Below are 26,922 nucleotides of genomic sequence, written 5' to 3'. Positions count from 1 at the left end.
CGTCGCCAACCCTTTCCTCCCGGCCGGCGCCTCCTCGGCCTCCTCTCCGGCCTGCTATCCCCTCTCCTCGCTCCCTCCGGCGCTCACGGCGACGATGTGGCGACTCTCGGCGGCGGCTGGCGATGTGGTCCTCAAAACAAATCGAACTCGCGGCCTAGGTGGACGGGGCTTTAAACCGGCCTGTCGAACGCCCATTGTTCGACAGGGTCGGTGGAGGGCCCTGTCGAACGCCCCCGGTTCGACAGGCCTCGCGGCGCCGGGTGGTGGGCCCTGTCGAACTCCCTCCGTTCGATAGGTGAGCGTGTCGAACGCCAGCCGTTCGACAGGGCTTTGTCGACTGCCCGTCGTTCGATAGGTGCCCTATCGAATTGCACCCGTTCGACAGGGACCTACTTTCGTGATTTTCCCCGGTTGGCCACTACTTTTGCGATTTTCCATAAAAATAATATTAATTCTCAAAAAAATTCCAGCCCAGTCGCCAGCGCGCAGATAGAGCCAAACGCCCTCCACCCATAGCCTGACAAGTGGGACCCACGCCAAAATGTCCCCACATGTCATGGACGCCTCTTGCCTGGCTACCAAGTGTTCCCCTGCTTGGGAATATGTCGCTCGGCCGACCTCTCGTATTATTGATGCGACTTGCAGCCCAAAACCCCCAAAAAGCCACAGAAGAGAGACAGGGGAGAAAACCCTAATCTCAAGGCCGCGGCTGTGAGCGCTCCTCCCGTCTCTCCCCCAACCCGCCGCCAGCCACCGAGCTCGCCACCGTCTCCGTTGCCTCGCCGTGCTCTAGGTCTGGATGCCTGCTCCCCTTCATCCCTCCTCTTCTCCGTCTAAAGCCGTCGTGTTTAGCCTCCAGGGGCGGCTCGCCGCGGCATCTTTTTTTTTTCTTTAAGGTGGTAGTGCTTACATGGCGATGCTCTATGTGCCTCTTGTGCGTGGATAGGTTCTCGGATGGAGGCCGAGGCGGCGGCGAAGAGGGCGCGGGAGAGCGGTGACGCGGCGGCGGCCGGTGCCGGCGAGCAGGCGGGTATCTCTGCCGTCATCCCTGGATGGTTCTCCGAGATTAGCCCCATGTGGCCTGGTTCGTTCCGCTCTCTTACCCTCTGTAGCCCTGTTTTGCCATTACAATGCCACACCCTCTTGCTTTGTAAATTCGCTCGACATGGACTACAGGTTCGCTTTTAATTTATATAAAAAAGGTTTATATAGTTTATAAAGGAGTATATTGTTTCTTTCCAGAATTAATGTGTCCAGTTGAATCTCCGATTGGGCTTCTTGTATCATGGGACGGAGCACATCGTTAGGGAACTGATAAAATTCTTTGCCATTTTTTTTAAAATTTTTAGCTTGGTTGGGTATAGGGGTGGGCATTCGGTTTTCCCGGTTGGTACAGTTCGGTTTGTTCAGCTTTCAGAAAGATTGGTTTTTAATAATCGCAAGCCAAAGTGTCTGTGAGAAAAAAAATAAACCGCGCCGAATAGACTGATCTACCTTGGTTTTCTTGTTCGGTTTTCCCGAATAAACCGAGAAATTGGCTACTCATGGTACGGAGGTGCCGCAGGCCTTGTGCGCGCACTGCACGGCGACGTTTAGGCTGGCTGCCGTGGGAATTAGCGCATGATCTAGTGGCCTCTAGGGGCTGGTATGATGCTATCAATGGGCTTTTGCATGGATCGATGGACCGTGGACGTTCCACCTTTCATAGACATGCATAGATCAATTTCCTGGTTTCTTCGATTTTTGGAGATAAAAGACCAAGCAAATTACCGAAGGCCTAACAAGGGAAAAAATAAACCGAAGAGGAATCCGATGACCGAAAAAACCGGCTCTTCGGTTTGGATTGGCCTTCGGTTTCCGGTGATTTTATGCCCACCCCTAGTTGGGTATTGCTTTATGCTGTTCAAGGCTTCAAGCAACCGTGCAGAGAAACAGATTTACCACCCTAAAAATTCTAAATATATTAATTATGCAACTTGCGAATAAGATTTTTTTTCTGGCCACAACACGTGATTTTTTGCGCTCTAGTAATTTTTGAAATAATGTTTTTGAGCCCATGGCAGGTGAGGCACACTCATTGAAGGTCGAAAAGGTACTATTCCAAGGAAAGTCGGACTACCAAAATGTGATGGTGTTTCAGGTAAAGATCTTTTATTGCACCAATGCTGCTTTTTCTTCGTCTTCACTCAAACTGGAGTATGAACCTGTGCTGTTATTTTGCTTTCTAGTCCTCCACGTACGGCAAGGTGCTTGTGCTGGATGGAGTGATTCAGGTCACTGAGAGGGATGAGTGTGCTTACCAAGAGATGATTACCCACCTCCCCCTTTGCTCTATCAAAGATCCCAAGAAGGTAATGCATCTAATTTGCAGATTGTATGTTGTATAAGTTGTAATCCTGCTGGTGTATAACGAGATGAACTCTTATAATTATTTGTGGTTAGGACATGCATGTGTGAAATATATTAGACATAATATTATTAGACCTTGTCGAGAAAAGTTTGCTCGTATTCTTTTGTTCATATCAACCATGCACTTCCAAGTACTGATGATGATAATATTTTTTACTGCAACAAACACCAACTTAATGACAAGGAACTTGACAACATGATTTTGGACTAATTCAGAGCCAAACACTGGCAACATGTTTGCTACCCTATTTTAACATCAAGTTTTGAGTGAAAAGTTCCATGGAAACACAAGCACCATGTGAATTCTAGGGATTCCTAGGATTTTCCTGCACAAACGTTGTCATGACCCGAGGTCATGACGGGATAAACACCGCCGGGAAGATAGCCGGGCGGCGTCGGCTCCTGGAGAAGGGATGTAGATTCAGGCTAGGGAGAAGAACATTATTGGGAGGGAGAGATTAGACTAATTGATATTCATTGCTTAACTTGAGATGAATACAATCCATCCCTTATATAGAGATGATATGACTTGACCCATAAGAAACTAACTCAAACTAACTCTATCTAATCCTATCCTATCTCCTAACCGACTGCTACAGTACTCGTGGTACTGTTTATCCGCTAGGACTTGGCCTCGTGGGCCTCGGCCTCTCTGCCCAACGCCTATGACAAACGTGAATGCATTTTTACATTAACAGAATCTTGTATTGTTCTTAGTTTTGCTACTTGTCAGCATTCCTATTAAGTTAATTCTTCTGGCCAGAACATAATAAAGTACCATTTAGTTCCTTTTTCTTGCATCTTTTTTAAATCGACGTGGCCAAACAGTTAAGCTTTGAACAACAGCATGTTTAGGACTATTGAAATTGAACATTCGAATACGACATAACTGAATTTATCGTTATTAGTGCTTATATAACAATGCAGTTTCAGTAAAATTTTGTAACACGAAGTAATAATAAGTGGCCATCCAAGTTTGTTAAAAGAACTAAAGGAGTATAAGTTACATAAAATTAAGCAAAAGAGGGCACTATGAATTTGTTATATATGTGAAATATCACCATTCTGCATTTATCCTTCATAATTTTGTATTGAGTTTTAATTTGTACCCCGTCCCTTCATAACTATAAGGGATTTAAGGCTCTTTTGGAGAGATTAAGGTTACGGGAAAAAGATAATGCCCGTCAAGATTCGGTGAAAAAAATAAATGAAGGGTTGTTGGATTGGCTGAGTAGCACTCAAAATCCTTTATATTTGTTGACAGAGGGAGTAATATGCTAAGTCTCTAATCTTTGGTGAACAGGTGTTAGTTATTGGAGGTGGAGATGGTGGTGTTTTGCGTGAAGTTTCACGACATTCCTCGGTGGAGCAAATTGACATATGTGAAATTGATAAGATGGTGGTAGATGTAAGAACTTTTGTTTCCCTGGCTTTCTTTGATTGCATGCACGTATCAATTGACTATTGGTCGATATTCATATCTTGGTGATGCAAAAATTTGTTGATTTCAGCAAATTTGTGTTAATAATCTTTAGGTATTTTCCCCATATCCATTGTCTGTATGTTTGGTCACTCTCATGTAATTTGCAGAATTACTTGGCAATTTGCCTGGTACCAGTCAATGTGTAGAGTGTCACTCCTGTTGTTATGACATGTGAATTGAATTAAAAAGGATGTAGGAACTTGGAATTAAATATTTCTTTTGCTGCTAAGTACATTGAATCTTTTAGAACGCTAAATACTGGACAATGTTTCTCAAATTAATTATAGTGATGCAATGAAATACTTTAGCGCTGAAAGTGGAAATTGTGGTCCAGCAGAAAATATTTATCCCATGGTTTACCATGTCGTGTATATAACTGCTAAGAAATACTACCTCCGTTTCAGGTTATAAGATTTTCTAGCATTGCCCATATTCACATAGATGTTAATGAATCTAGGCACACATATATATCTAGATTCATCAACATATATATGAATGTGGCCAATGCTAAAAAGTCTTATAATATGAAACGGAGGAAGTACTATTGACAACCACAAATTGCTACACATCATTTACACCATAAATCCCAATAATGAAGGGTCTCTTTGCTAATGGCATATCATTGTGTATTTAATGATTATATGGTCTGAAACCAACTTTATTATCTTAGCCCTGAAGTTGAAAGGATGAATTGCCTTTGATGCTATGAACTTTTGATTATCTATGTACTCCCTCCATACTCACAAAGGAAGTCGTTTTGGACAGCGACACGGTCTCCAAAACACAACTTTGACTTCTTGTTTCTATAAAAATATTTATTGAAAAGCGATATATGTATACTTTTATGAAAATATTTTTCAAGACAAATCTATTGATATAATTTTTACATTTTTAAACTCAACAACTCGAGAGTTATTCATGATTTATATTCCCAAAGTTTGACTTAAATATTGTCCTAAACAACTTCCTTTATGAGTACGGAGGGAGTAACTAATAGTTCAATTTTGAAGTTGTGTTTATATTAGTTTATAATTTATCTCGATCTTATTAAGTTTCCAGTTCCCTTGGTTAATCAAATGAATAATTAATTGAAGGGGTTAAAGAATCCAGGACCAAATAAATGAAAAGATACTGATTCAAATATAAACTTTATGGTGCCTGGAGCTTCACTGCTACAGTCATAGACAATGTTGTCATGTTGTCGCCATTGTTGATAACATGCCACTGTCAGCCGATGGCAGTCAGCGTATGCCTTCTCCTATGCTGGGAGTGACCGAGGATGGAGGGATAAGAGAGAAGCATTGGTCTGGATCACCCTTTCAGTTCTCTTCACACTGCTGCTAATAGATCTGCCTTTGGGGTAGCTGCGGCCACTGGAGATCTGCCAAGGTACCCAAGGAAAGAAAGTGAAGAGATAAGTGAGCCTGAGGGACAGGCAAAGGGAGAGGGGCATGCCTATCTTCACTGTAATCACTGTGTCATGGCAGTGTGTGTTGTGGTTGTTGTCCTTGTTAGCAATGCATGGCAGTTAGAGCCAGATTTAGGAAGGAGCAGGAGGAGATGGTGATTGAAAGATGGACTTGTTGAATGTTGGGCTGAAAGTGGGCTGGGTATATGTATTGGGCCACTTCTTTCTCTTTCTCTATTTTATTGTTCTGCCTGCTCCCTGTATTGCTCTGGGCTCCCTACCCTATAGTTCCCTTATGCCATGGGCTAACCTGATTCACTGTAATGTTGTGATGACATTGCTCGTAAGACATAGTTTTCTGTGTGATTTCATTAATTTGAATTGCCAGTATGAATAGAAAACAACTCCCCCCCCCCACAAGTTTTTGCTGTTTCATTTGTTTTGTCTTGCTATGTTAATCATCTGTTCAATTATGCACACAGGTCTCCAAACAATTTTTTCCTCATCTGGCTGTTGGATTTGAAGACCCCCGTGTGTCATTACACATTGGAGATGGTAACAACTTTAGAACTTGTTATACCATGTCAATGTCAATGTCTGATAAGCAACTTCTCCTATTTTTGCAACATATTTGTGCTTTGATTAATTTTTTGTTGACGAGTTCATGCAGGCGTGGCCTTTTTGAAAAATGCTCCAGAGGGTACTTATGATGCAGTTATTGTGGATTCCTCTGATCCAATAGGTGATTTGTTAATCATGTGAGTTTTTGTGTTTGTCATTGATCTATATCATCAAAATAATCCTGCCTAACCACTTATCCAGGACCGGCTCAAGAGCTTTTCGAGAAGCCTTTCTTCCAGTCAGTTGCCAGAGCTTTGCGTCCTGGTGGTGTTGTATGTACCCAGGCAGAGAGCATATGGTTGCATATGCATATTATTGAAGATATTGTAGCTAATTGTCGCCAAGTTTTTAAAGGCTCAGTGAATTATGCTTGGACAACAGTACCAACATACCCTAGGTATGCTAACTGATTATTTACATGTGGCTGAATTGATATTTCCTTAGTTCCTAAGCTAACCATGCTTCCAATGCAGTGGTGTTATTGGTTTTATGCTTTGCTCCACCGAGGGGCCTACTGTTGATTTCCAGCATCCTATTTTTAACATTGAGGATAATGAGTTCTCAACAAAATCGAAAGGACCACTTAAGTTCTACAATTCCGAGGTGTGTTCTTTGCTCCGACATGGTACTGCCGTTGCATGTCATTGTGGTACTGTTATCTGACTGTATGTTATTGTTGTTCAGATCCACTCAGCATCATTTTGTTTGCCGTCTTTTGCGAAGAGAGTCATTGGATCCAAGGCCAACTAGATCAAAGATCACTGAGCCCAAGGCCAACTGGACTGGAATCCCTCCGACAAGAGATTTGGTTGTAGCAGAAAGAGCAATGACCCCTTTTTTCCCATTTAAATAAAAATTGGAGATGTAAACGGTTATCCAAGTGCTTTTGAATTTTGTCTCAGTATGAGAACGTTTTGTATTTGGTAACTGTTTTCCCGCATCTCCCTTACCATTTACCAAAATGAGTATTGCTGTAGTTTTCATCTGAGGTGCTTCTTGAATTCTTGCAGTCAGTCTCATTTTCAGCTCGAGTGAGACGGTGGTTTCTTTGAAGGGCTTAGTGCTTTGTTTTGGGGGTTTGGGGGGACATGGATCCTCTACCTTTGGCTAGTAAAGTACCATCCAAACTAATTGAATGGACAGATTTGCTTATAGGGAGATAGAGAAGGATATGGTGTCATCAACAGCTTCACTTAACTATTTAACGATATTTCGACAGTTAGTGGTTTGGGCGTTGAGTATTTGAAAACAATTACTCCCTCTAGATAATATGTGCTATATTATGAAACGGAGGTAGCAGGTTTCTTTTTGGGATTGGCAACCTATATTTTTTTTTTAAAAAATAGAATTGCTGGTTTCGGGAAGTAAAGAACTAACATTTTAGTGTTCATGTTTTGCGTGAGGATTCATAGGGGAAAGGGTAATCCATCTGAACCCATTATTGCCAAAGAAATAAAGTAATTCAACCATACACTGCATGGTGGTTTTAAACTTTTAATTGTTTCTTATATTTCTATGTTCTCTGCTCATGTGTTGCCTTCAATTATGAGCGATTGGCGCTATATGTTAAATAAGCCGTTCTAGGTTCATTATGAACAGATCGTGGAAACAATTAGCGATTGGCGAATCCCATCAACTGAAGAATCTCATTGCACTAGCAGTCTAGCACGTACATAACGAGTAATGAGATATAGGGTTTACGATTCTGAGATGGCATTCCGTTCCGGGCGCCGGCGGAATGACGGTTTTCGTGAAATCCGGTGGAAAGCCAGTAGATTCCAAATAAATTTCATAAACCAAAATTTGAATACAAATTCCGAGTTTACCGATATGTTTGTAAAAACCGGTCGGTTTTGACGAAATTCCGAGCGAAATCATCGAAATTTCAATAGGCAACTAGAGAAAGAGACAAACTAAAAACCGTTCGGTTTGTGGCGAAAACCGAACATGTTTTGTCGATAAACCAATGAAAAAACCAAATTTGTTTTAGTCAATAAAATGTAGGAAAAACACGTGATAATTGAAAAAATTCGTAAAAATGCCATTTCCTTTAAATTTGATAACCTACCATTGATAACCAAATTTTCTTTTTTTTTAAACCGTTATTCTTTTCTTTCCTATTGTAAAGTTCAGGAAATACATGGGATACACCTTTTTTTGGAAAAATTATATCCCATTAGGCTCTATGATATCATACTATTTATAGGATTTTATTTGATTTTTTCCTATTTTATCAATTCAAATTTGAATTTGGATGAAACCCATCGAAATTCCAAACGGCTTCTACTTTCGAGCCACGCCGAAACCTCGGGTTTCCGCGGAATTCGACTGGTTTTCATTGGAATTGTGAACCCTAGGGAGGACATGATTGGAGATGAGTCTCAGGGTTCACAATTCCGACGAAAACTAGTCGAATTCCGTGGAAAACCGAGGTTTCGGCGTGGCTCGAAAGTAGAAGCATTTGGAATTTCGATGGGTTTTATCCAAATTCAAATTTGAATTGATAAAACATGAAAAAATCAAATAAAATCCTATAAATAGTATGATATTCATAGAGCCTATTGGGATATAAATTTTCCAAAAAAGGTGTATTCCGTGTATTTTGTATTCAAATTTTGGTTTATGAAATTTGTTCAGAATCTACCGGCTTTCCATCAGATTTTGCGAAAATCGTCATTCCGCTAGCGCCCGGAACGGAAGGTAATCTTGGAATCATAAACCCTGATGAGTCTACTTTGGCTCTTGTTTGGCAGCAGAGTCAACACCGCCATCTAGCTGCTCTAATGCATTGGATAAGCTGGCTTTTGAGCGCATCTTCCAAATCTTTCTATCACAGCAGTGAACATGTCGAGGTCATCGTTCGGGTTGAGCATCGACCGTCTACAAGATTCCAATCAGCAGGGTTGTAGTTTGTGCTCTTCAGATTCAACGAAGACTTCCATGTCAATCTTTGTTTGAGTCCAGTGAAGATAAAAAATCTACGACTAAACATCAAAACTTGAAAAAGCCAAAACCGTAGAGACAGTAGGGATTGCCGGTAGGTCAAGCGGTGAGCACATCAGAAGAGGGCCCTTGATGTACTTGTCGCGGCATTGCCGTGGGTCCCCGACGACCTCATCCTCCACTATTGTGTTGTTCGATTTGGAAGTTTGCTTTGAAATTTCAGTTTTCTCCTTTTGAAAGGATGGCTCGATGCCTTGTGCAAAATCTTACAAGGCAATGTAACAAGGAACTGAGTTTCCTGATTGTGAATCTGGTCTTAACTTTTAATATATACTTAAAAAAAAAGAAGAAGAGAGAAGACATGCTTTGTCACAACTTCATCACAGGTCATTAGGATTAGCAATTAGGTTTGTCTCAACAAAGATATCCTTATACTGTAAATAATTCATTTTTATACAGAAATTTAAAGGTAATATAACTCTTGTACAGAAACTTCTTTACATGCAAATTGAAGTACTACATCTGCTTTTAAAACGAGTAATTTAGGTTTTTTTAAAGCCAACAGTATATAACTTTGACTACTTAGTTCTTTAGCATAAAATATTCTAAATAAGTTTTAATACTCAAATTTAACTCATGTTGACTTCACGTATTTTTAAATGGTATTTTAGACTGAAGGGAAAACACATATTTTAAAATAGATTTTTTAGACCAAAGGGTTTGGAGTAACGGAGAGAAAGACAAACCTATAGCCTTTGTAAGGCGGGTCGGTAGCTGTGTGGCGCCATCGGCACATCTATAAGAAGCTGATGAAGAGCAACGGGTGGATCCACAGCACACCGGACGGCATGGTGACGCCCCCCACCTCTGTTGTCTGCTTGTTGGTGTAGCTGAGGTAGGATCCAGTCCCTCGTGGCGAACGGGGTTGCACTGGCGAGCAGCACAGCCAGGTTCCACAGCCCCACGGCGCGCGTGACATGTGAGAGAAGTGGTCGAAGCCGAAGTTGTAGTAGAGCTTGACCCACAGCACGTTGAGCCAGTGGTAGAGGATGCAACCCACCTAATAGATCTAGAGCTGGCACACTGGCTTTAGAGACCTGCCGTCCTTTGGCTTACACAACATGTACAACACATACAAATTAACAAAGGGTAATTGGATCCATATCATTGTAAATTTGTCGATTTGAAAAAATATCACTGTTTTTCGTGATATCGGGTCATACCACTAAAATTTTGCAAAATTTGAACCGTTTCATTGTCATCAAGATTTCCATTAGTGCATGCATTTGATGGTACATTTCCGTCAGCGCCTTCATTTCTTCTCCATCTCTAGCGCGTGTAGCAAATCTCTAGTGTACTTGGGCTCTTGGATGGCAGCACAGAGAGGACTTATTGATGGTGGCTCATGGACTTGAGGACTAGGGGCGGTGACTTGTGGGCTTCTTTGCCTACCTACGTTGACACCCGTCCCCGCGCTCCCCGCCATGCTCCCCAACTGCAACGAGTAAGGCAGAGGAGACACGCAGCCGTGGCAACGTCGCATTGGAGAGAGAGAGAGAGAGAGAGAGAGAGAGAGAGAGAGAGAGAGAGTAGTGAGGGGCTTGATTCAGCGGCGGCAGCGGCAAGCTTAGCACCCGACGGAGGGAGATGGAGCTAGAAAGGAGCGGCGCCGGTAGCGGCCTTCAAATCCGACGAGCTTAACACCCTGGTGGAGCCGGAGGAGATCTTTGGTTGTGGCCTCTATATCCGACGGGCTTGACCCCACGGTCCCCTGTTGCTATAGCAGACGACACCACAGTGGAGGCGAGGTTGTGAACGGAGATTCGCGTCGCCTCTTATTCTTCCCCTGCCACCGTGCCATGCTCTAGAGCTCGGCCGGTGCTCGTTTCCTGTTGAAGCTGACGAGGGTGTTGATAGAAATAGTGATGGAGTATCATGGTTTGAATTTTGCAAAATTTTAGTAGCATATACCCGATATTGCGAATAGTAGTAGCATTTTTTCAAATCAACAAATTTGCAATGGCTTGGATCCAATTAATCCTACAATAATTCTGTCAATAACATATTTATAATTGGACTAGTCCTTAAAAAAGGGGATATTCCCTCCCATTCCCTATAGTGTAAAATTGCTATGGAAATCGGATAATATAGAGACGTGATATTCTTGATGACCTGCGCACCGGCCGAGTGGTCGACAAAGTGCACTGGTGGTTCGTAATGCATAAAGGAAATATCAAAAGCGGGTAACACTACATAAGTGACACTAAAACTAAAACAAGGTCCCAAATAAGATATGAGTTACTCCGAAGAATTATCATCAACTGCAACATCATTATCTGAAACTTCAGTCTCATGATCATCATCGGAAGCAAGGAACTCATGTTCAGAGGAAGTCAATTCCTTGTCACTTTCATCAAGGATTGGCGCTGCTGTCCTGGAAGTGGAAGCACGATTTGACATCGCTCCATGTGACCTTTTCGCACGTTTTGCTGATTCCCTGGTTTGTTTTCTAGGTGATCTCTTTGTGCCAGGACTGGTGTTTCAGCTGTATAACCCCAAGTTTGAGTTCTTGCCACATTTTGTGAGCCTTCAGATTCATCTTGAAGCCAACCTTCAACATTACAAGTGTCATTGTCTTCGCATGCTTCCATTGTAGCATCTTCTTTCTGCGCTGAACCATCCTTCTTCTTCATTCTTGAGTTGAGTTGTACAAAAACAATGTCATTTAGCCTTTGAACAATTAGCTTGTTTCTTTTCTTTGTTTGAGTCTAAAGAGAGACATGGAAGGAGGTCACTAGTCTAATTCATTTAAAAGGGGGAAGGAGCTGAAATATAATACATGAAGATTAAGAAAATGAGAGGAAAATGTTACCCATTCAAATGCACTCCAATTTCTTTCACAACCTGAAGAGCTGCATGTCAAGTTTAGAATTTTTGTAGCAAACCCTTGCAAATATGGTGCTTTTGATCCCCAGACATTCCACCAGTGAGCTTGAAACAAAACAATGTACCAGATAGTACATGGTTGCTAGATAATGAATGTACTTGCAGACATTAAGCATAAAAGCATTTAAAGTTACCAGGATTAAATGAATCATTGTTTTTCTCTCTCTGCCTCTTAGCTCCTGGATTTCCAAAAGTTCCAGAAGCTTCAGAGTATGCCAACATTTCAGCTCCTGTGATCTTGTCTTGATTTTGATCATCTGGATAAAAACGCTGAATAAACTTGTGAACACTGCCAGATATTTTTTCTGAACTAATGAAGCCATTTCTGTTGCTATAAAAGTAGTAAGGATTGAGATAATATGCCATTAGGTGAAGTTCACTATCCAACTTGCCATCCATGTAAAAATCAATGGCATTAATAACAGGAATGCAAAGCTCAAGCTCATTTCGAAGCAACTGAGCTAGCTCAATCCTTGCATCCATCAGACCACCATGAATGAATCCTATAGCTGGCCTTTTATCACCATCAACAAAGCGAAGAAGCTTAACCAGTGAACGGAAAACATTAATGGCTAACTCTACATTATCCCAAAATTTTTCATCAGATACAACAACTGAACTTATCCTTTTAGCTTGTGCAGTTTTTGAGATCTTGAGAGCATTGAACCTGGGCAGCAGTAAAATGTTTATAAAAATATATAAAATAAAATTCCAGTATAGCTGTAAGAGTTTGAATTCATACCTGTTACCTATGAACATTCGTTTTTAACTTTGATTTCAACTTGTGAAAGCTGCTCAATGTGAGAAATATTGTGGCAAAACGTGTCGCTCCAGGCCTCACGATCTACCTCTTCTCAGTATATGAGCGCATCAAATCAAGAGTTATGTGATGGTTATAGATGAAAGAGGTAATTTTCTTGGCCTTATCCACTACTCTTTGCATGCGTTGATCCTTGCAAATCTTTTCTAGCATCAAATCGATGCAATGTGTAGCACATGAGGTAGCAGCGCTGCTGGACGGCTGATCTCCTCTAGAAGCGTGGCATCGATAGTCACTCGGCCTGCCCCCTTTTGTGCTCAGGATCTTAAGACGGCGAACCACACCCTCCTCGACTGCGTGTTTGCTCGACAGGTCTGGCTCCGAGTGTTGTCGCCTCCTGGCTAGGCTGCCCTCCCCCTCCCCCCCCCCTGTGGCAGCTGGTTCCAGGACTAGTGGCCGTCCTCCAGGGCTTGCTTACCTGAGCACCTCCGCGACAGCTTCGACTCCCTGGTGCTCCTGGTCTCTTGGCAACTATGGAAGGAGCAGAACTCTAGGGTTTTCGACTCCGCTCTCTCTTCGGTCTCAGTGGTTCTGGAGTCCATCCATTCGGAGGGCCATCTGTGGTCTTTAGCTGGCGTCGCCGCTTTTGGGGATTTGTTGGGAGTGTAGCATGGCTTGGTCCCTTCTGTTGCGTGGAGTATGTTTTAAGCCGCCGTAGTTTCTCTAAGCTTCAGATTTTTTTCATTTGCTTTTTCTCCCTTCCCCTGGCATAAGCCGGTCTGGCTGATTGCATCGTGTAACTAAACTCTTTTTCTTCTAATATATTGATGTGCAATCCTTTTACGCGTTCGCGAAAAAAAATGCAGCACATGAGGTCCATTAAATACAAGGATATTTCTCTGTAAAAACCCGACCTGCTGCAAGGTTTGCTGAAGCATTATCAGTAACAACATGAAACACATTTTCTTCACCAACATCTTTGATTCCACTCTCAAAACATGTTCTGCAGTATGAGTATCTGCTGAGCCATCAATAGCTCGAAGGAAAATAGTGCCCATCTCACTATTGACACACAAATTCATTAGGCTCCTACCTCTCTTATCTGTCCATCCATTTGTCATAATTGTGCATCCCATTTTTTTCCACCACTCTCTGTGAGTCTCTAGCATCTCTTTGTCTTCTTAACTTGCCTATGTAGCACTGGTTTCCTCCATTCATACATGCTAGGAGGCTTGTAACCAAGACCATACTGTCCAGCCTCACAAAAAGCTAGAAAAACTGGATCTGTTAAAGAATTTAAACAAAATACCACACTTACACTGAAGTGTGGGATTTCGTTTAATTCTGTAACAGATCCATCTTTTCTAACAATTGGAAGAATAGTTATTAATATTATCATAACATACAGAGCAATTCAAGTGATCACTATGTTTTTTTAAACTGGCAGTAGATGATCTAAATGAATAAATCTGGATCAACTGCTGATTAGGAAATTAAATACGAATACGCATTGACAAGAAAACGTAACATGGTGCGCTTGGTTTAACAACAAGAAATTTGTTTCCCCAAGTTTCCTTCTCCTTTCAGCCTGACAAGAAATAGATAATTGTAGGAGGCAAGACCAACACCTATATAAGGGCCAAGGCCGGTTCGATTAATACCAATCCCCAATCCCAACAATCTCTATAATCGAATCGTTCTTTTACCTTTATTTTTTAGTCATGTTTTCTACTTTATCCTAGTTTAGTCTATCTTTGTCGGTTTGCGCCATAAACCGTCCGCCGTCGCTGAGAGTGTAATACCCCTTTGTAGGTTTGTCCCGTAAATCTTCCGTTTGCCCACGAGACGGGTGGTTATCCTTTGTTCCACCTAGATCGGCTCCGCTAGCCGGTCTAGTTTGCAAAATCCATCTTGATTTGGTCGTTTGGCTAGATCGGGGTGGTTGGCGACTCCATATCACCGCAAGGCGTTTAGGTGTCCTGATCGTGATTGTCTTCTTGCCAAAAAAAAAGAGTTGCCAACACCATGCACATTAAAAAGCACATACAGGTGCTCCACAAACAGCAAGCAATAAGCTTCACCACAAAATGACTATGGCAAGAGTTGTTGTTGAATACATAAACCAGGGCAGCATCGGAAGCCCTTTTGCAGCCAGGCTGCACTAAATTTTATTGACAAAATTTGCTACAGAAAATCCAGATTTTGTGGCCTTTCATGTAGGATACTTAGAAAACTTGTGGTTGTTGGGCACCCGAAAAACTGATAATTAATTATGGGATACCGTGACCATTGTTTTATTATTTTCTCTCCAAACGAAGATGGAAATGGGCAGATGTTTGTAGGCACCGTGGACGTCGGCACCGCTACGCAAATTCTATTGTTTTGGAGAAGTGATCAGGGGGATGGAGAGCGGCTTGGGTATGGTTCAAACAAGACCCAATTAGGGTACAAGCACCCCCCTCCCCCGCGGGGTCGGGGGGATTGCCTTTTCCACATGGTTTTTACCTTCATTAGGATCAAAAATAATTAAACAATGATCGCGATGTCCGGTAGCTAATTACTATTTTTTTGGAATGTCCAATAGCGTTATCACGTTTCTAAGGTGTCATATGATAAAGACCACAAACTTTTTGTGTTATAGCAGATTTTGCTAATTTTGTTCCCTTGGAAACGGCCGAACAGTTTTGAACGTCTGTTTGGATGTGGTCCTTCAGTTATTTGGTATTTGAACAGTTGAGGTACTAAAATGCAAACATGCCCGAAGTTTGAATTAGACAGCCGTTGGAGCCCTTCGACCCCTCCTTGTCTGGGCGCTCGGCCCCACGCGGTCTCCCCCATTTCAAAATAGCGGATCGCGATTCGCGAACACGAAGACGACGCAAAAGCTTAAAAAAGCATCCTCCCACCGCGCGCTGCTGCCTTTTAAAAGAGCAGCTCTTTCCCCACTTGGAGGAGCACATGCTGTCCCGTTGCTTAGCTCAGCTCGACAGCCAGTGAAGTGAGGAGACGAGAAGAGCGGTCGCCATGGGCGAGGCGGTGCTGGTGTCCAATCATGGGTGCAGCGGAGGCGGAGGAAGAGTTGGAGTCGGAGTCAGGGGAGCGGGAGGAGGAGGACCCGGCGAGGGGAAGGCGGAGGGGCAGCAGGGGCAGGTGCTCGCCCTGCTACTCGCCGCGCTACGCAGGTCGGTGGTGCTCCCGTGCCAGATGGCCGACGCTGACGACCCGGCAGCAGTCGCGTGGGGGATGGAGATCGGCTGGCCCACCGACGTCCGGCACGTCGCTCACGTCACCTTCGACCGCCTCAACGGCTTCCTCGGCCTCCCCGCCGAGTTCGAGCTCGAGATCCCGGGCCACGTCCCCAGCGCCAGGTCAGTACTAGTATACGTTGTATGCCTGCCCTGCCGCGCGCGCTGGCGAAATCTAAGCCTGCAATGATTCCTCCGGTTAATGTCTCTCGGCGTTGGATTTACCGGTTAATGTTCTTCTTGATTCCGTGCAGTGCGAGCGTTTTCGGCGTGTCACCTGAGTCGATGCAGTGCTGCTTCGACGACAACGGGAACTCGGTGCCCAAGATTCTGTTACTCATGCAGGAGAGGCTGTACGCGCAGGATGGCCTCAAGGTTGTATGAACAACAAATCAGAGTCTCTCTCACTGGAATTCTCCATTAATCCATTTTTCTTTGGAGAAATTTCAGTTCGGAGCTAGGCGTCTCGATGTGAGCTAAGTTAGTAAATTTAATTTTGTTCGTTATCTAGGCAGAAGGGATCTTCCGTATCACCCCTGAGAACAGCCAGGAGGAGAATGTCAGGGAGCAGCTTAACAGGGGCCTTGTGCCCGACGACATCGATGTGCATTGCTTGGCAAGTTTGATTAAGGTAATAAATCCTAGTGTCATTTTAGTTCTTCAGTGCCCATTAATTATTAGGAAAAAGAATGTACCCACATAGGGCAGTTTTCTTTTCTCGACAAGGTTAAATACCTGGATATTAATGGAGATTGGTCCGGTAAATAACTTCCTAAGTAATAATAATATTTGCAAAGTAAGATGCTATTAAAGAATGATCCTTAGTTAAATGTTATTAAAGAATTATTTAAAGTCGAACTAAGATGTAAGTCCGAAGATTTATTTAACTGAAACTGTAGTCATTTAATTTTTTTCCCTCTATGCGCGTTCGAATTTCAATAAGAAATTGTTATCTCCGTAGGAATAAATTACAAAGAACTTCTGATTGGGATGCAGTCTACATAATCTTTAAACAGCCTTCCTGATCAGAAACGCTGGCACCATGGAAATGATGAGATTACTAATGTTCAGTACCCTAAGCATTTTCAACTAAGTAATGGGACTGATCTAAAACACACACACTAAGGATTAACATTTAGTATTATTTAGTTTGATGTTTTAAGTACGTATGCTGCACAATTTTGTTCAGGCCTGGTTCAGAGAACTCCCTGAGGGTGTACTGGATAGCCTCTCACCTGAGCAAGTTCTTCACTGCAACACAGAGGAGGAATGTGTTGAGCTCGTACGGCTTCTTCCTCCGACACAGGCTGCACTTCTTAACTGGGTTGTAGAATTCATGGCTGATGTTGTCGAGGAAGAGGAGTCAAACAAGATGAATGCCCGAAATGTCGCTATGGTCTTTGCACCCAATATGACGCAGGTAATTTTTCTTACCATAAGAATTTTTTTACGTGATCAATTGTATGCTGATGCAAGTGCGCTAAGATGAGATAGTTCACTTGCATTCAGATGTCAGATCCTCTTACTGCTCTGATGCATGCTGTTCAAGTGATGAATCTTCTCAAGACATTGATTCTCAAGACGCTTAGAGAACGTGAGCATGATGAAAGCGAATACTCAGCAATTTCATCTCAGTCATCTTCATCTGATGAACTTGATGAGATGCATCATCATGTTGAACAAGGTGGTGACAGTGGTAGTGACACTGACAATTTTGGAGATGATGGTTCTCAAAGCCAAAAAGATGTTGCCAAGGTCCTTCAACAAAATGTTGTCAATGAACAGCCGATTGGTGCATCCAGGAGGCACACGTCAATTGATTTCCGGTTGCCTTACATTAGCTACGGCAGCGACGATGATGTGTCGCCCAATGATATTGAAGAATGTTTCTTAAGGAGGTTAGAATGGAATGCAGTGAGCAAAGATGCTTCTGAGATTGGCAGCATCACTGTTCGGTCCAACCAAGAGGCAGGGCAACTAAGCTTCTCCGAAGAAAATGATGGGTATTACAGTACAGATTATCAATCTAGGAACATACTCCTAAAAGATTCTGTTGGTATCCAAAGCACTCTACCGAGGGAAACCGAAAGCAGGGCTGAAATTACAAATGACGAGGTACAAGACGGCGCTGAAGTGGAGGTAACTCTCGAGCAATAATCAGACCTTCAAAGGATGGAGGTCTTACGTTTCGTTATCATCGTCCATGTGTTTTAATATGATCTTGTACTATGATTCAAGCCGGTCAACACAGGGTTGATGAACCTTATCCTAGTAGTAATATTCTTCGGATGCTCTATAGTTCTCTGCCTTTGAGCTGTTTAATGTATTTGTGTGATTTCATTAACTCGGGATTTTACTAACCTGGACCTATCACAACTTATTTGTCATTTCACTCTGTTTGGTTAAGCAAAAAGTGATTCATGTGACAAGTTGAAAGCGTAATCAACAAAAGCTTAGCATGAATATTTAATCGGGATTGCTACTCCCTCCATTTAATAATTATAAAACGCCATAACTTTTTTCCAAGTTAAATATCTATAACTTTGACCAAATTTATAGAAAAATATAGCAATATTTTTTTAAAAAAATAAACATACTATTAAAACTAGGAGGGTAGCTCCTTATTTAATGTTGCTTGATTGTTTATTATGAATACTTGTGCCGATGACTATGTGACATCCTAGCCTAATTAGGATGAAGTCAGTGTGCCCCATGTGAGTAGTGTGTGCATGTTTAGTACCACCTTACTAGTTTAGCATGAGTGGAACTAACTTATAAGACATCTTCCCTCCTACCATATCACTCCCAGGTTAACCCTTTTACATGAAGCGAGGACGAAAGTGTAAGTGTGATATGTGTAAGTGGGCCCGCCTGTCGGATGGGCTGGCTACGCGGTTCTGGAGGGATGTCTGTTATAGACTATTTCTTAAAATATTATTTTACTCTATTATGAACTTTTTTGTCCTCGACAGTTGGTGGTGGTGCGGACAAATCGACGGTGGGGAGGGAGGTCTGTTATAGACTATTTCTTAAAATACTCTCTCCATCTACTTTTTATAGTCATATTTCCGAATCTGAAAAATTTATTTTTGATAGGCATATTTTTCAATCCAACAACTTATCATCTAATGACTTTCTCGGATTTAATGCGTGACTCTCCATTCTTCCACATATGATTGGCTACATGGGCATCGAGAAATATAAATATTAATGAATCGCTTTTTTACGAGGAATGACTAGTAGCATGTTTAAATAGATGATAAACAGAATTACTTATCATTGGTCTGTGTGCCAAGATGAAATATGACTATCAAAAGTAGATGGAGGGAGTATTATTTTACTCTATTATGAACTTTTTCTGTCCTTGAAGGTCGGTGGTGGTGCGGACAAATCGACGGTGGGTTTTGGAGGCGCCTGTCTGTTGTGGCGTGGAGACGGCGGTGTGGCCCCAGAGGTAGAGACGCAGAACCACCCCCGAGGTAGAGACATGGAGTAGATCAGCGATGCGCATGGCGATGGTAGTGGGCAGCTCTGGTCGGCAGTTGCCTATATCGGTGATGCTTGGGCAGCGGTCGCGCGGAGGAGATCGGCAAGGTCGTTGGCTTCGGCGGTCCTCGACATGGAGGCGCGGAGTAGCACCATGGAGACGACGGTGTGGCCTCCGAGGTAGAGACGCGGAACTGCCCCCGAGGTAGAGACGCGGAGTAGATCAGCGATGCGCGTGGCGATGGTAGGGGGCAGCTCTGGTCGGCAGTTGCCTATATTCGTGATGCTTGGGCAGCGGCCGCGCGGAGGAGATCAGCGAGGTCGTTGGCTTCGACGGTCCTCGACATGGAGGCGCGGAGTAGCACCGGATGTGGGTGGCGTGGGAAAGAATATGGGAGGGGGTACACCGCTACTAGACAGAGAATAAAGGTTGCATGTCGGAGTAATCGGAAGCGTTAGATCCAAATACGACGATAATCCTGACCTTGTATGAAGTATGTAGGATGTAAGACTATTGTTGGTGAAATATAGATAAAAACAAAAAGCTTAAAAATGAAAAAAGAAATAATGAATGAAAAAATAGAAAAAAAATACGGGGAAAATTTCGGAAAAGTAGGAAATAAAATGAGGAAATATACAAGAAAAAAAAGGAAAAATAATAGGGGCAATAAGAAAAAAAAATGAGGAATATGTAGGGAATATTAGAAAAAAAATCTATATCTATATATATAACTAATAAAAAAATAAGTACTGCTTCCCCGTATATTTTCGTCTATTTTCTTTTTCTCGCCTTTTTTTTTATTTTTTCCAGTATTTTTCATCTTTTTTAATTATTTTTTACCTCAAAATAAGTAACGTTTGATATATTTTCATTCGTATTCTTATTTTTGCCTTTTTTTGTTTTTTTTCCGCTTTTTTTCATCTGTTTTATTATTATTTCTTTCCTCGCGGTCTTTTACGATTGCCTTTTTTTCATCTTTTTTTACATCGCTATTTTTTTGTCCGTTTTGTTTTTTAGTTGTTTTTCCTTTTTTTCCATTCGCTTTTTGTTGCTATTTTTTAGGTCACGCGGTAAGGATCCAGTTTTTCTATATGTCTTGTTTTTTACATCGCCGGCCACGCCACCGCCACGTCGATATATCTCCTCATGCGTGTCTGTTGATGTGAAAAATACACACTGGCCTAGAAGATCCGCTTAACTTCAGTGCAGGTCCAAAATCTTGCCTTTAGGTTCGTGAGCGTGCCAGTTGATTTGATCCTGCAATCAACGAGAAAGAAAGACAAGAAAAAAAACCACGGTTAAATCCATAATCGATAGCCGATCGGCTGGTCGTCGATGACATATCATTTATCTTCAAGCCGATGTCATATTTGAATCGATCGGTAGTCATGAGTAAATAAGATAAGACTAAATATACTCGATCGGCTGTAGATATTGACAACATATAATCCTTACTTCAATACATATTTAAACTAAGTGATTGGGATAGATCGGTCGCCATGCCGAGACAGTATAAATCACTTAAGTCGAAATATATAGTAAAGTACTGATTATATAGATGTTTATAGCATAGCTGATCAAATAGATATAGCATGTATCGGCTAATACTCCGATACCACTCTATATTAAGATATCAAGACAAACAGAATATATTAAACAAGAAGCCTAATATAACTTAATGCAATAAGATCTCAATATAAAGGGCAAATCTAGCATATTAAATAAGCATATGAGATATAAAGTAGCTAAATCAGGTAAGATCGGCTGAAACCCCAATACTATCTCTCTCGATAATCATAAAACAAGCCAGATATCACAATTATAAGTAAAACTCAACAGATCAAACTCAACCGATGCAGCATTAAGCATAAAGATAATTGTGGGATCTAAACAAGATGATGAAAACCTCTAAGAGATGGTGGATACACGATATAATCTAACTTAATAACGAAACATAACGCTATCGGTCACTTCCTGACAATAAGAACTAGCCGATAACAAGTTATATAACGCAACTAACAAAGATTGTAATGTGTATATGATAACTCGATAAATTACGTAAACATGATTAGAGTGTCATAAAGATGGAAGCACTAATCCGGAGAACGCAAGCCGCCATGACAAGTTTACCTCGAGTTGAAGATCGAATCGATGCAGCTCAACCCGAAAGCAAAAACTCGTCGAAATAGAACGAAAGTAAATAGGGTGGCGATGCACCGAAATTGTTATTGAATGTGTGTTAATTGATTACTACATGGGTTCGGGTCATATTTATACCCAAGATTACAAAATATGTCCTTGCCGGACACGACTCTTATCTCTAACAAACTCTAAGATACCATAATTCTTTGTGGCAGACTTTTGCCCAAACATATCTCTAAGGAAATTATAAAAATATCCTAATTAATAGATACAATTGCCTTTCCGAGAGCTTTATCTCCATCGTGGCAATCCTTGTGAAACACGTTGATAGATTCTAGAAGAAACAGCCCCAAAGCCATCGCCACTGGAATCGGTTGTATCAACCCCATCAGCTATATCTGCTATCCTTCATCCGATCATCTTCAACCGATTCAGACTCTAGCCGATGTCTTGACAGCCGATGCGCACGCTGTTATTTGAATCTAACTCTTTGCCGAATCCGCTTCGATCCCAATGCCGAACCTGGTTCATGTCTTACCAAATTTGGTCGTTAAAACATGCCCCCCAAGTCCGCTATATTTGTAATGTGGCAGATTTGCTCAATTTCCCCTTCCGATTAAAACTAGGTTTCCATTACCGACTCTGTTTTGGCCGTTACCGCGCTCCCTTTTAAATAGTAACCACCGCTTTGCACTTTTCACGGCGTCAGCTTCCGTTTTAACCACTCTAGTGAAAACTTTCCCCGATCTCCTCCTTGAGCTCTCCGACGACAACTTCGAAGTTTCCGGCGACCCAAAGGCGATTCTCCGCAACTCCAATCTTCATCACTAGCAATGTCGACCTCTACCAGTCCACCAAGCGCATCGGCCACCGAATATGTCGAGGTAAGTACTGTCACGCCCTGAAAATCGCCTAATTTAATAATTCATTCTCTAATGCATTTTTAGAAATTATTTTAAAAGCTTACAAGTTAAACTCTAATAATCTAGGAAAAATCGCAACATAAAACTAAGTTGGATAAAATTTCATTAAATACTTTACTTGTTTATCTATTTTTTAGATTTTTTCTGGGAATTATTTGAGTAAGGAAAGTATTTTTAATAAATGAAACATCATTTCACAAATTATTTTAATTGAAAAAGTTTTTAAATCTTCCCCTAAGCCGTTGGGCTGTTTTCAGCCCAACTCTCTTCCCTCGCGCGAGTGCTGTGTGGCCCAAGTCGGCCCAGCCGAGCTTCCCCCTTCTCTTTCTTTCTTTGTTTTATTTTCAGCCGGCCCAAGACCGAAAGTCTACTATGCCTCCCTATGCACTGTTCTTCTTCAACCTCTGTCAGCCGACCCGAGACCGAATTGGCTCGGTTTTTCCCCTCCAATTCCGGCCTTTCCTCACGTGCATTTCTAAAATTAGTTGAGGAGATTTGTTTCCTTTATCCTCTTCTATCCCTTTCCCCAAAAATCCGATTTTATCCCTTTGAGTTCGATGCGAATTTGGATTCGTTTTCGAGTTTATCTCTCCAAACTAACCGTCGGATTTTCCGGCTCAAATCCTCTCGTTTGGAGTCCGATCTCCCTCACCCATGCCTATATAAAGCATCCCCTAGTCGTCCTCTTCCGTTTGCCTCAAGTCCAAGCCGCCGCCGCGGAAACCCTAGCGCCGACGCCACCGTAGCCGCTTCAGCCGCCGCTATGATCGTCACCGCCGCCTTCCGTCACCACTGTCAGATTCGCCAGGTGGAGGAGCATCCCGTCCGCCCCTTCGCAGCCGCCGAAGACCGCTGGAGAGTCGCCGCCGTCGTCAAGCCGAGCCATGTCGCCGTCGGAGTTCGTCGCCGGTCATTTTCTCTCATCGATTGTCGTCGCCGTCACCACCGGTGGGTTCCTCTCGTCGTGCTCGTTGTGATGGTGCTCTCTGTTTGCGCCGTTGTGCCTTCGTTCGCCGGCGGTTGTGTGGTCCAGAACCATACCCGGCAGGGATGTCATCCTGACATCATAAATATTTTATTTAAATCTTAATAATTTTCTGTATTAGGTGAAAAACTGATTAAACTTCGGAATATCATAACTAAATCATCGTAACTCAGATTCAAGTGGTTCAAGTTGCTAAATTCATCTAAAATCGAGATCTACATGTTAAAAATATCCACATATACTGTTTATGCTTGTTTTTTTAACTGTTTTGTTGATTTTGTTTATTTGCTTTAGTTTCCGATGTTCCGTAGGAGAGCGTTTACGTTGAGGAAGGTTCAGAAGCATTTGAAGAAGCTCAAGGCAAGTCACACAGATCCCAAACAACCCTTTGAGCATGATGAACCCGTTTAAAGCTAATATTTTATTTCAACTTATGCATTATTTTCGAATGTCATCAGGTGGGGAGCCTTTTCCAATTAATTATGGCCAAAGATGACTTTATTTTCCTATGGGTTATAAATTGATTGGCTTGAACCTTATATATTGGTTTGGTTCAGCTAAATGCTATATATATAATTGTTTAGCCATGCCTAGAAACATTAGCTCATTAATGGGATGAATCACACTACATTATTATTTATGGTTATATATAATGGTAGCTCACGATGGTTAATCGTGTTATGATAATTAATTGATAATTAAAACCCGATTAAAGGTGGGTTATGAGCACATGGTTTTGATGGTCGTGCTCATGACAATTAAGGACCAGTTCGCGAGCTACTGTTGTGAAACATTAACCGTGCCAACCACAAGCCAGTGTGGGCAACAGCTTGATGAGGACATCCCTAGCAGCCACTCTTCCCCACCTCCTAATAAACGTGCATCTGATATAGTGGGTCCAATTACAAGGAGCAGAGCCAAACAATTAGAGAAGGAAATTCACTCTCAGGTGAACGCTAACCTTGTGTTAACTAATCAAATTACTTTGGATGAGCCTATGCTTTTGAGTACTTGTTTTAATGTTCTTAGGAATGATGGAGTGCACGAACGGACATGGGATGATGATGGTTTCTACCCTCCAAATATATGGACTAAGGAGCCTGGACGTGCATAGCAAAGAGGAACCATTCAGCTGCTATACATAGTAAATAAAACCTTCAAATTGTTGTTTCGCATGTGGAGCTGCATGCAAATGAAGTCCAAACATCAAGAGAGCTCCACTAGGCCATGAATGCAAGGATTATTGTGACTTCCTACTGCATGTTTTCATTTATGTTTTTAAAGACTCCACTAGTGCTATATATAGCCATGTAATAGATGACAAGGGGACTTTTTGGCTGCCAATTTAGAAATACAAACTATTTGAGTTCTTCTTTCCATGTGAGTCTCGAGAGGCTTGCAAATTTGTTCTTTCAATTCCCGAGGGAATTGTAGAACGCCGAACTACGGTTCACCTAGTTTGTGCCTTCACATCTTTATGGTGTGATTGCGTGGGCTGGCTTCGTCGGTACGTGGAAGGGTGATTGTCTCGATAGTTCGTCGCGTGTGCAGACTCTCGGCGATAGTTATCAAGTTCGTGGATCCTTTGAGAAGATCGGGCCACAACTTCTCGTCACACGTGATCCATAGACGTGTGCACGTCACAGCTTTACCTTTTGAATAGCATGGTTCATTACGGGGTGCCAGACTGAGAAGCGGCGAGAGGTCCGTGGGGGTCGCTGGGATGTCCATGCCTCTAGTTGTAGAGGAGGTGATTATGATCCAGGTATGGTGCACTGTGGTGAGTTGTGTTGTGTGTTGTGCGAAGGGTACTGTCACAGTTCCTTTCCGAGGTACCGTGGTTGTATTGAGGCGCATGGTGACATGTCGTGGAGCTGTGTCTTGTGGGTACAGTGGTACATATCTGGCCAGAGTAAAACTATTCAAATAGCCGTGTGCGCGGTTATGGGCGAGTCTAACAATGTTTTTCGTGATTAGTTTCACACTACTCATTAATGGTGATAACCTGTGATATTTAAATTGACTCCTGGTTTGGAATGGTATATTCCTAGTATGGAGGTTTGATTTGTACAACCGGGGTTGGTTGTTCAGATGAGGTTGGGCCTATGCAACACGGGTGTGTTGTATGGTGTTTATTTAATATTGCTTAATTACTCAACTGTTTTACTATTCTCTCAAATGTTCATTAAATGTTGTTTATGCAAATAAGCTATACTATGTCATCCTTTGTTATCCTGTGCACTTCCATATTTGCTGTGTGGCTTGTTGAGTATGTCATATGCTCATTCTTGCAATATTCATTCATCAGAGGAGGAGTACTTCACTGAAGGTGATGATCAGGAGGATTAGGCTTTGTTCGGGTCAAGTTGCTTGTGGAGTGGAGCCGCCATAGCTATTTAGTCTTTTGTTTATTGTTCCGCTGCGTAGAATTTTATTCTTTTGAGAGGAACTATCCACCTTTGTAATAACTTATTATTTTGCGAGTATTAATTAGCTGTTTAATAATACTCTATTATCAATTTGTTATTGTGTGCCTCGGCTGATTCCTGGACGAGGATTTAACACACATGTAAGCGTTTGGAATTTTGGATAGAAATTTCGGGCGTGACAAGTACCATTGGCTAAATCCCTTTCTTTACTGCACAAGATTGGTTCTTCTTCCGCTCAATCCTCGATTTCTCTTCTTCTGTAGCATCTCACCCACCAAGTTGCGTTTCCTTGTATAACTGATGAATTCCAGTTTTTCCTTGGCCTAATCGGCAATCTAGACCCCACAGAATTTATCAATGGAGAAACCAACCAAATTCCCTTTAGATTTGCTAACCTAGATCTGAGCTGCTGGAAGAACACCTTCAAATCCTGGCCGTTGGCCGAAAAAAGCTTGGCCTGCTTGGTATAAGAGGATATCGGCTACCAAATCAACCCACTGGGAAGAAATCGGCATATCCCAAGCCTTGGCCTTAACTGCAGCGGATATGGCAAGAGATGAGCCTATGATGGCAGCCACTTCTTACTTCTGGTCCAGAGCCATGAATACCTTCCTTTTCTCCCAAGGGCCGATGACCCCAACCCTGTTAGATTCCATCATGATCACCGGGCTAGATGTCACTTCATCGGCTAACTTGTCTAGTTTGGATACCCAACTCACCCACGAGTTCAAGACTAGAAGCATAGGCGGTTGGACAAGTTATGTTGCGAAGAACATGGGAACTGGGCCAGTCTCTCCAAGGGAACATGCAGCTTTCCTTATGATGTGGCTCGAAAAATTCTTGTTCTGCGGTCCAAGCTGTGGTCCTACCGCAAACTGGCAGCGTGTAGCCGAGAACTTGGTAGAAAAGAAGCACTTCCCCCTTGGAAAATACTTGCTAGGCTATCTATATCAGACTCTCAATACCGCAATTAACAAGATAGCCTCTGGAGAATTATTCGGTACAGGGGGTCCATGGTGGTTACTGCGGATCTGGCTAAATTTGCACACCAGGATGGTTGTCAATCGGCCACCATTAGTCGATGCAAGATCTCCAAGATTTGAGCCGATCATCGATGATGATGGAGAAACGAGCACCACGC

The 26,922-nt window shown here is 42.3% G+C and overlaps 2 protein-coding genes and 1 long non-coding RNA gene across 4 annotated transcripts; all 3 read left to right on the top strand.

Moving 5' to 3' along the window:
* Window positions 1–657: 657 nt before the first annotated feature.
* LOC4342996 (spermidine synthase 1-like) lies at window positions 658–7,084 on the top strand. Its single transcript, NM_001403050.1, has 10 exons — window positions 658–793; window positions 947–1,084; window positions 2,064–2,140; window positions 2,229–2,351; window positions 3,713–3,817; window positions 5,783–5,855; window positions 5,971–6,042; window positions 6,123–6,318; window positions 6,395–6,524; window positions 6,606–7,084. The coding sequence occupies exons 2-10, from the start codon at window positions 955–957 to the stop codon at window positions 6,669–6,671; spliced, it is 972 nt and encodes a 323-aa protein (NP_001389979.1). The 5' UTR covers window positions 658–793; window positions 947–954; the 3' UTR covers window positions 6,672–7,084.
* Window positions 7,085–15,526: 8,442 nt separating this feature from the next.
* Window positions 15,527–18,175, top strand: LOC4342995 (rho GTPase-activating protein 5). The gene is made up of 5 exons (XM_015790290.3): window positions 15,527–15,938; window positions 16,070–16,190; window positions 16,327–16,446; window positions 17,005–17,235; window positions 17,325–18,175. Exons 1-5 carry the CDS (start codon window positions 15,595–15,597, stop codon window positions 17,970–17,972), a joined length of 1,464 nt encoding a protein of 487 aa, XP_015645776.1. The 5' UTR covers window positions 15,527–15,594; the 3' UTR covers window positions 17,973–18,175.
* A 4,567-nt stretch (window positions 18,176–22,742) lies between these two features.
* Window positions 22,743–24,729, top strand: LOC136357173 (uncharacterized). 2 transcript variants are annotated; one of them, XR_010742347.1, is made up of 3 exons: window positions 22,745–23,315; window positions 23,647–23,712; window positions 23,811–24,729. It is a non-coding gene; the product is annotated as an uncharacterized lncRNA (long non-coding RNA). The 2 variants fall into 2 exon arrangements; XR_010742346.1 differs by having other exon boundaries at window positions 22,743–23,315; window positions 23,647–24,729.
* The last annotated feature ends 2,193 nt before the right edge of the window (window positions 24,730–26,922 follow it).

This window comes from Oryza sativa, chromosome 7 (genome assembly GCF_034140825.1).
Source record: "Oryza sativa Japonica Group chromosome 7, ASM3414082v1".
NCBI lineage: Eukaryota > Viridiplantae > Streptophyta > Magnoliopsida > Poales > Poaceae > Oryza > Oryza sativa.
This window is presented reverse-complemented; position numbering and strand designations above follow the sequence as displayed.

Bases quoted from the DNA above. Each gene is read 5' to 3' on its own strand.
- LOC4342996 (NM_001403050.1), top strand. From the start codon at position 955: ATGGAGGCCGAGGCGGCGGCGAAGAGGGCGCGGGAGAGCGGTGACGCG. The intron at 2,352-3,712 runs GTAATGCATCTA...TTTGGTGAACAG, and splicing joins CTATCAAAGATCCCAAGAAG to GTGTTAGTTATTGGAGGTGG. The intron at 6,525-6,605 runs GTGTGTTCTTTG...ATTGTTGTTCAG, and splicing joins TTAAGTTCTACAATTCCGAG to ATCCACTCAGCATCATTTTG.
- LOC4342995 (XM_015790290.3), top strand. From the start codon at position 15,595: ATGGGCGAGGCGGTGCTGGTGTCCAATCATGGGTGCAGCGGAGGCGGA. The intron at 15,939-16,069 runs GTCAGTACTAGT...GATTCCGTGCAG, and splicing joins GGCCACGTCCCCAGCGCCAG to TGCGAGCGTTTTCGGCGTGT. The intron at 16,447-17,004 runs GTAATAAATCCT...AATTTTGTTCAG, and splicing joins GCTTGGCAAGTTTGATTAAG to GCCTGGTTCAGAGAACTCCC.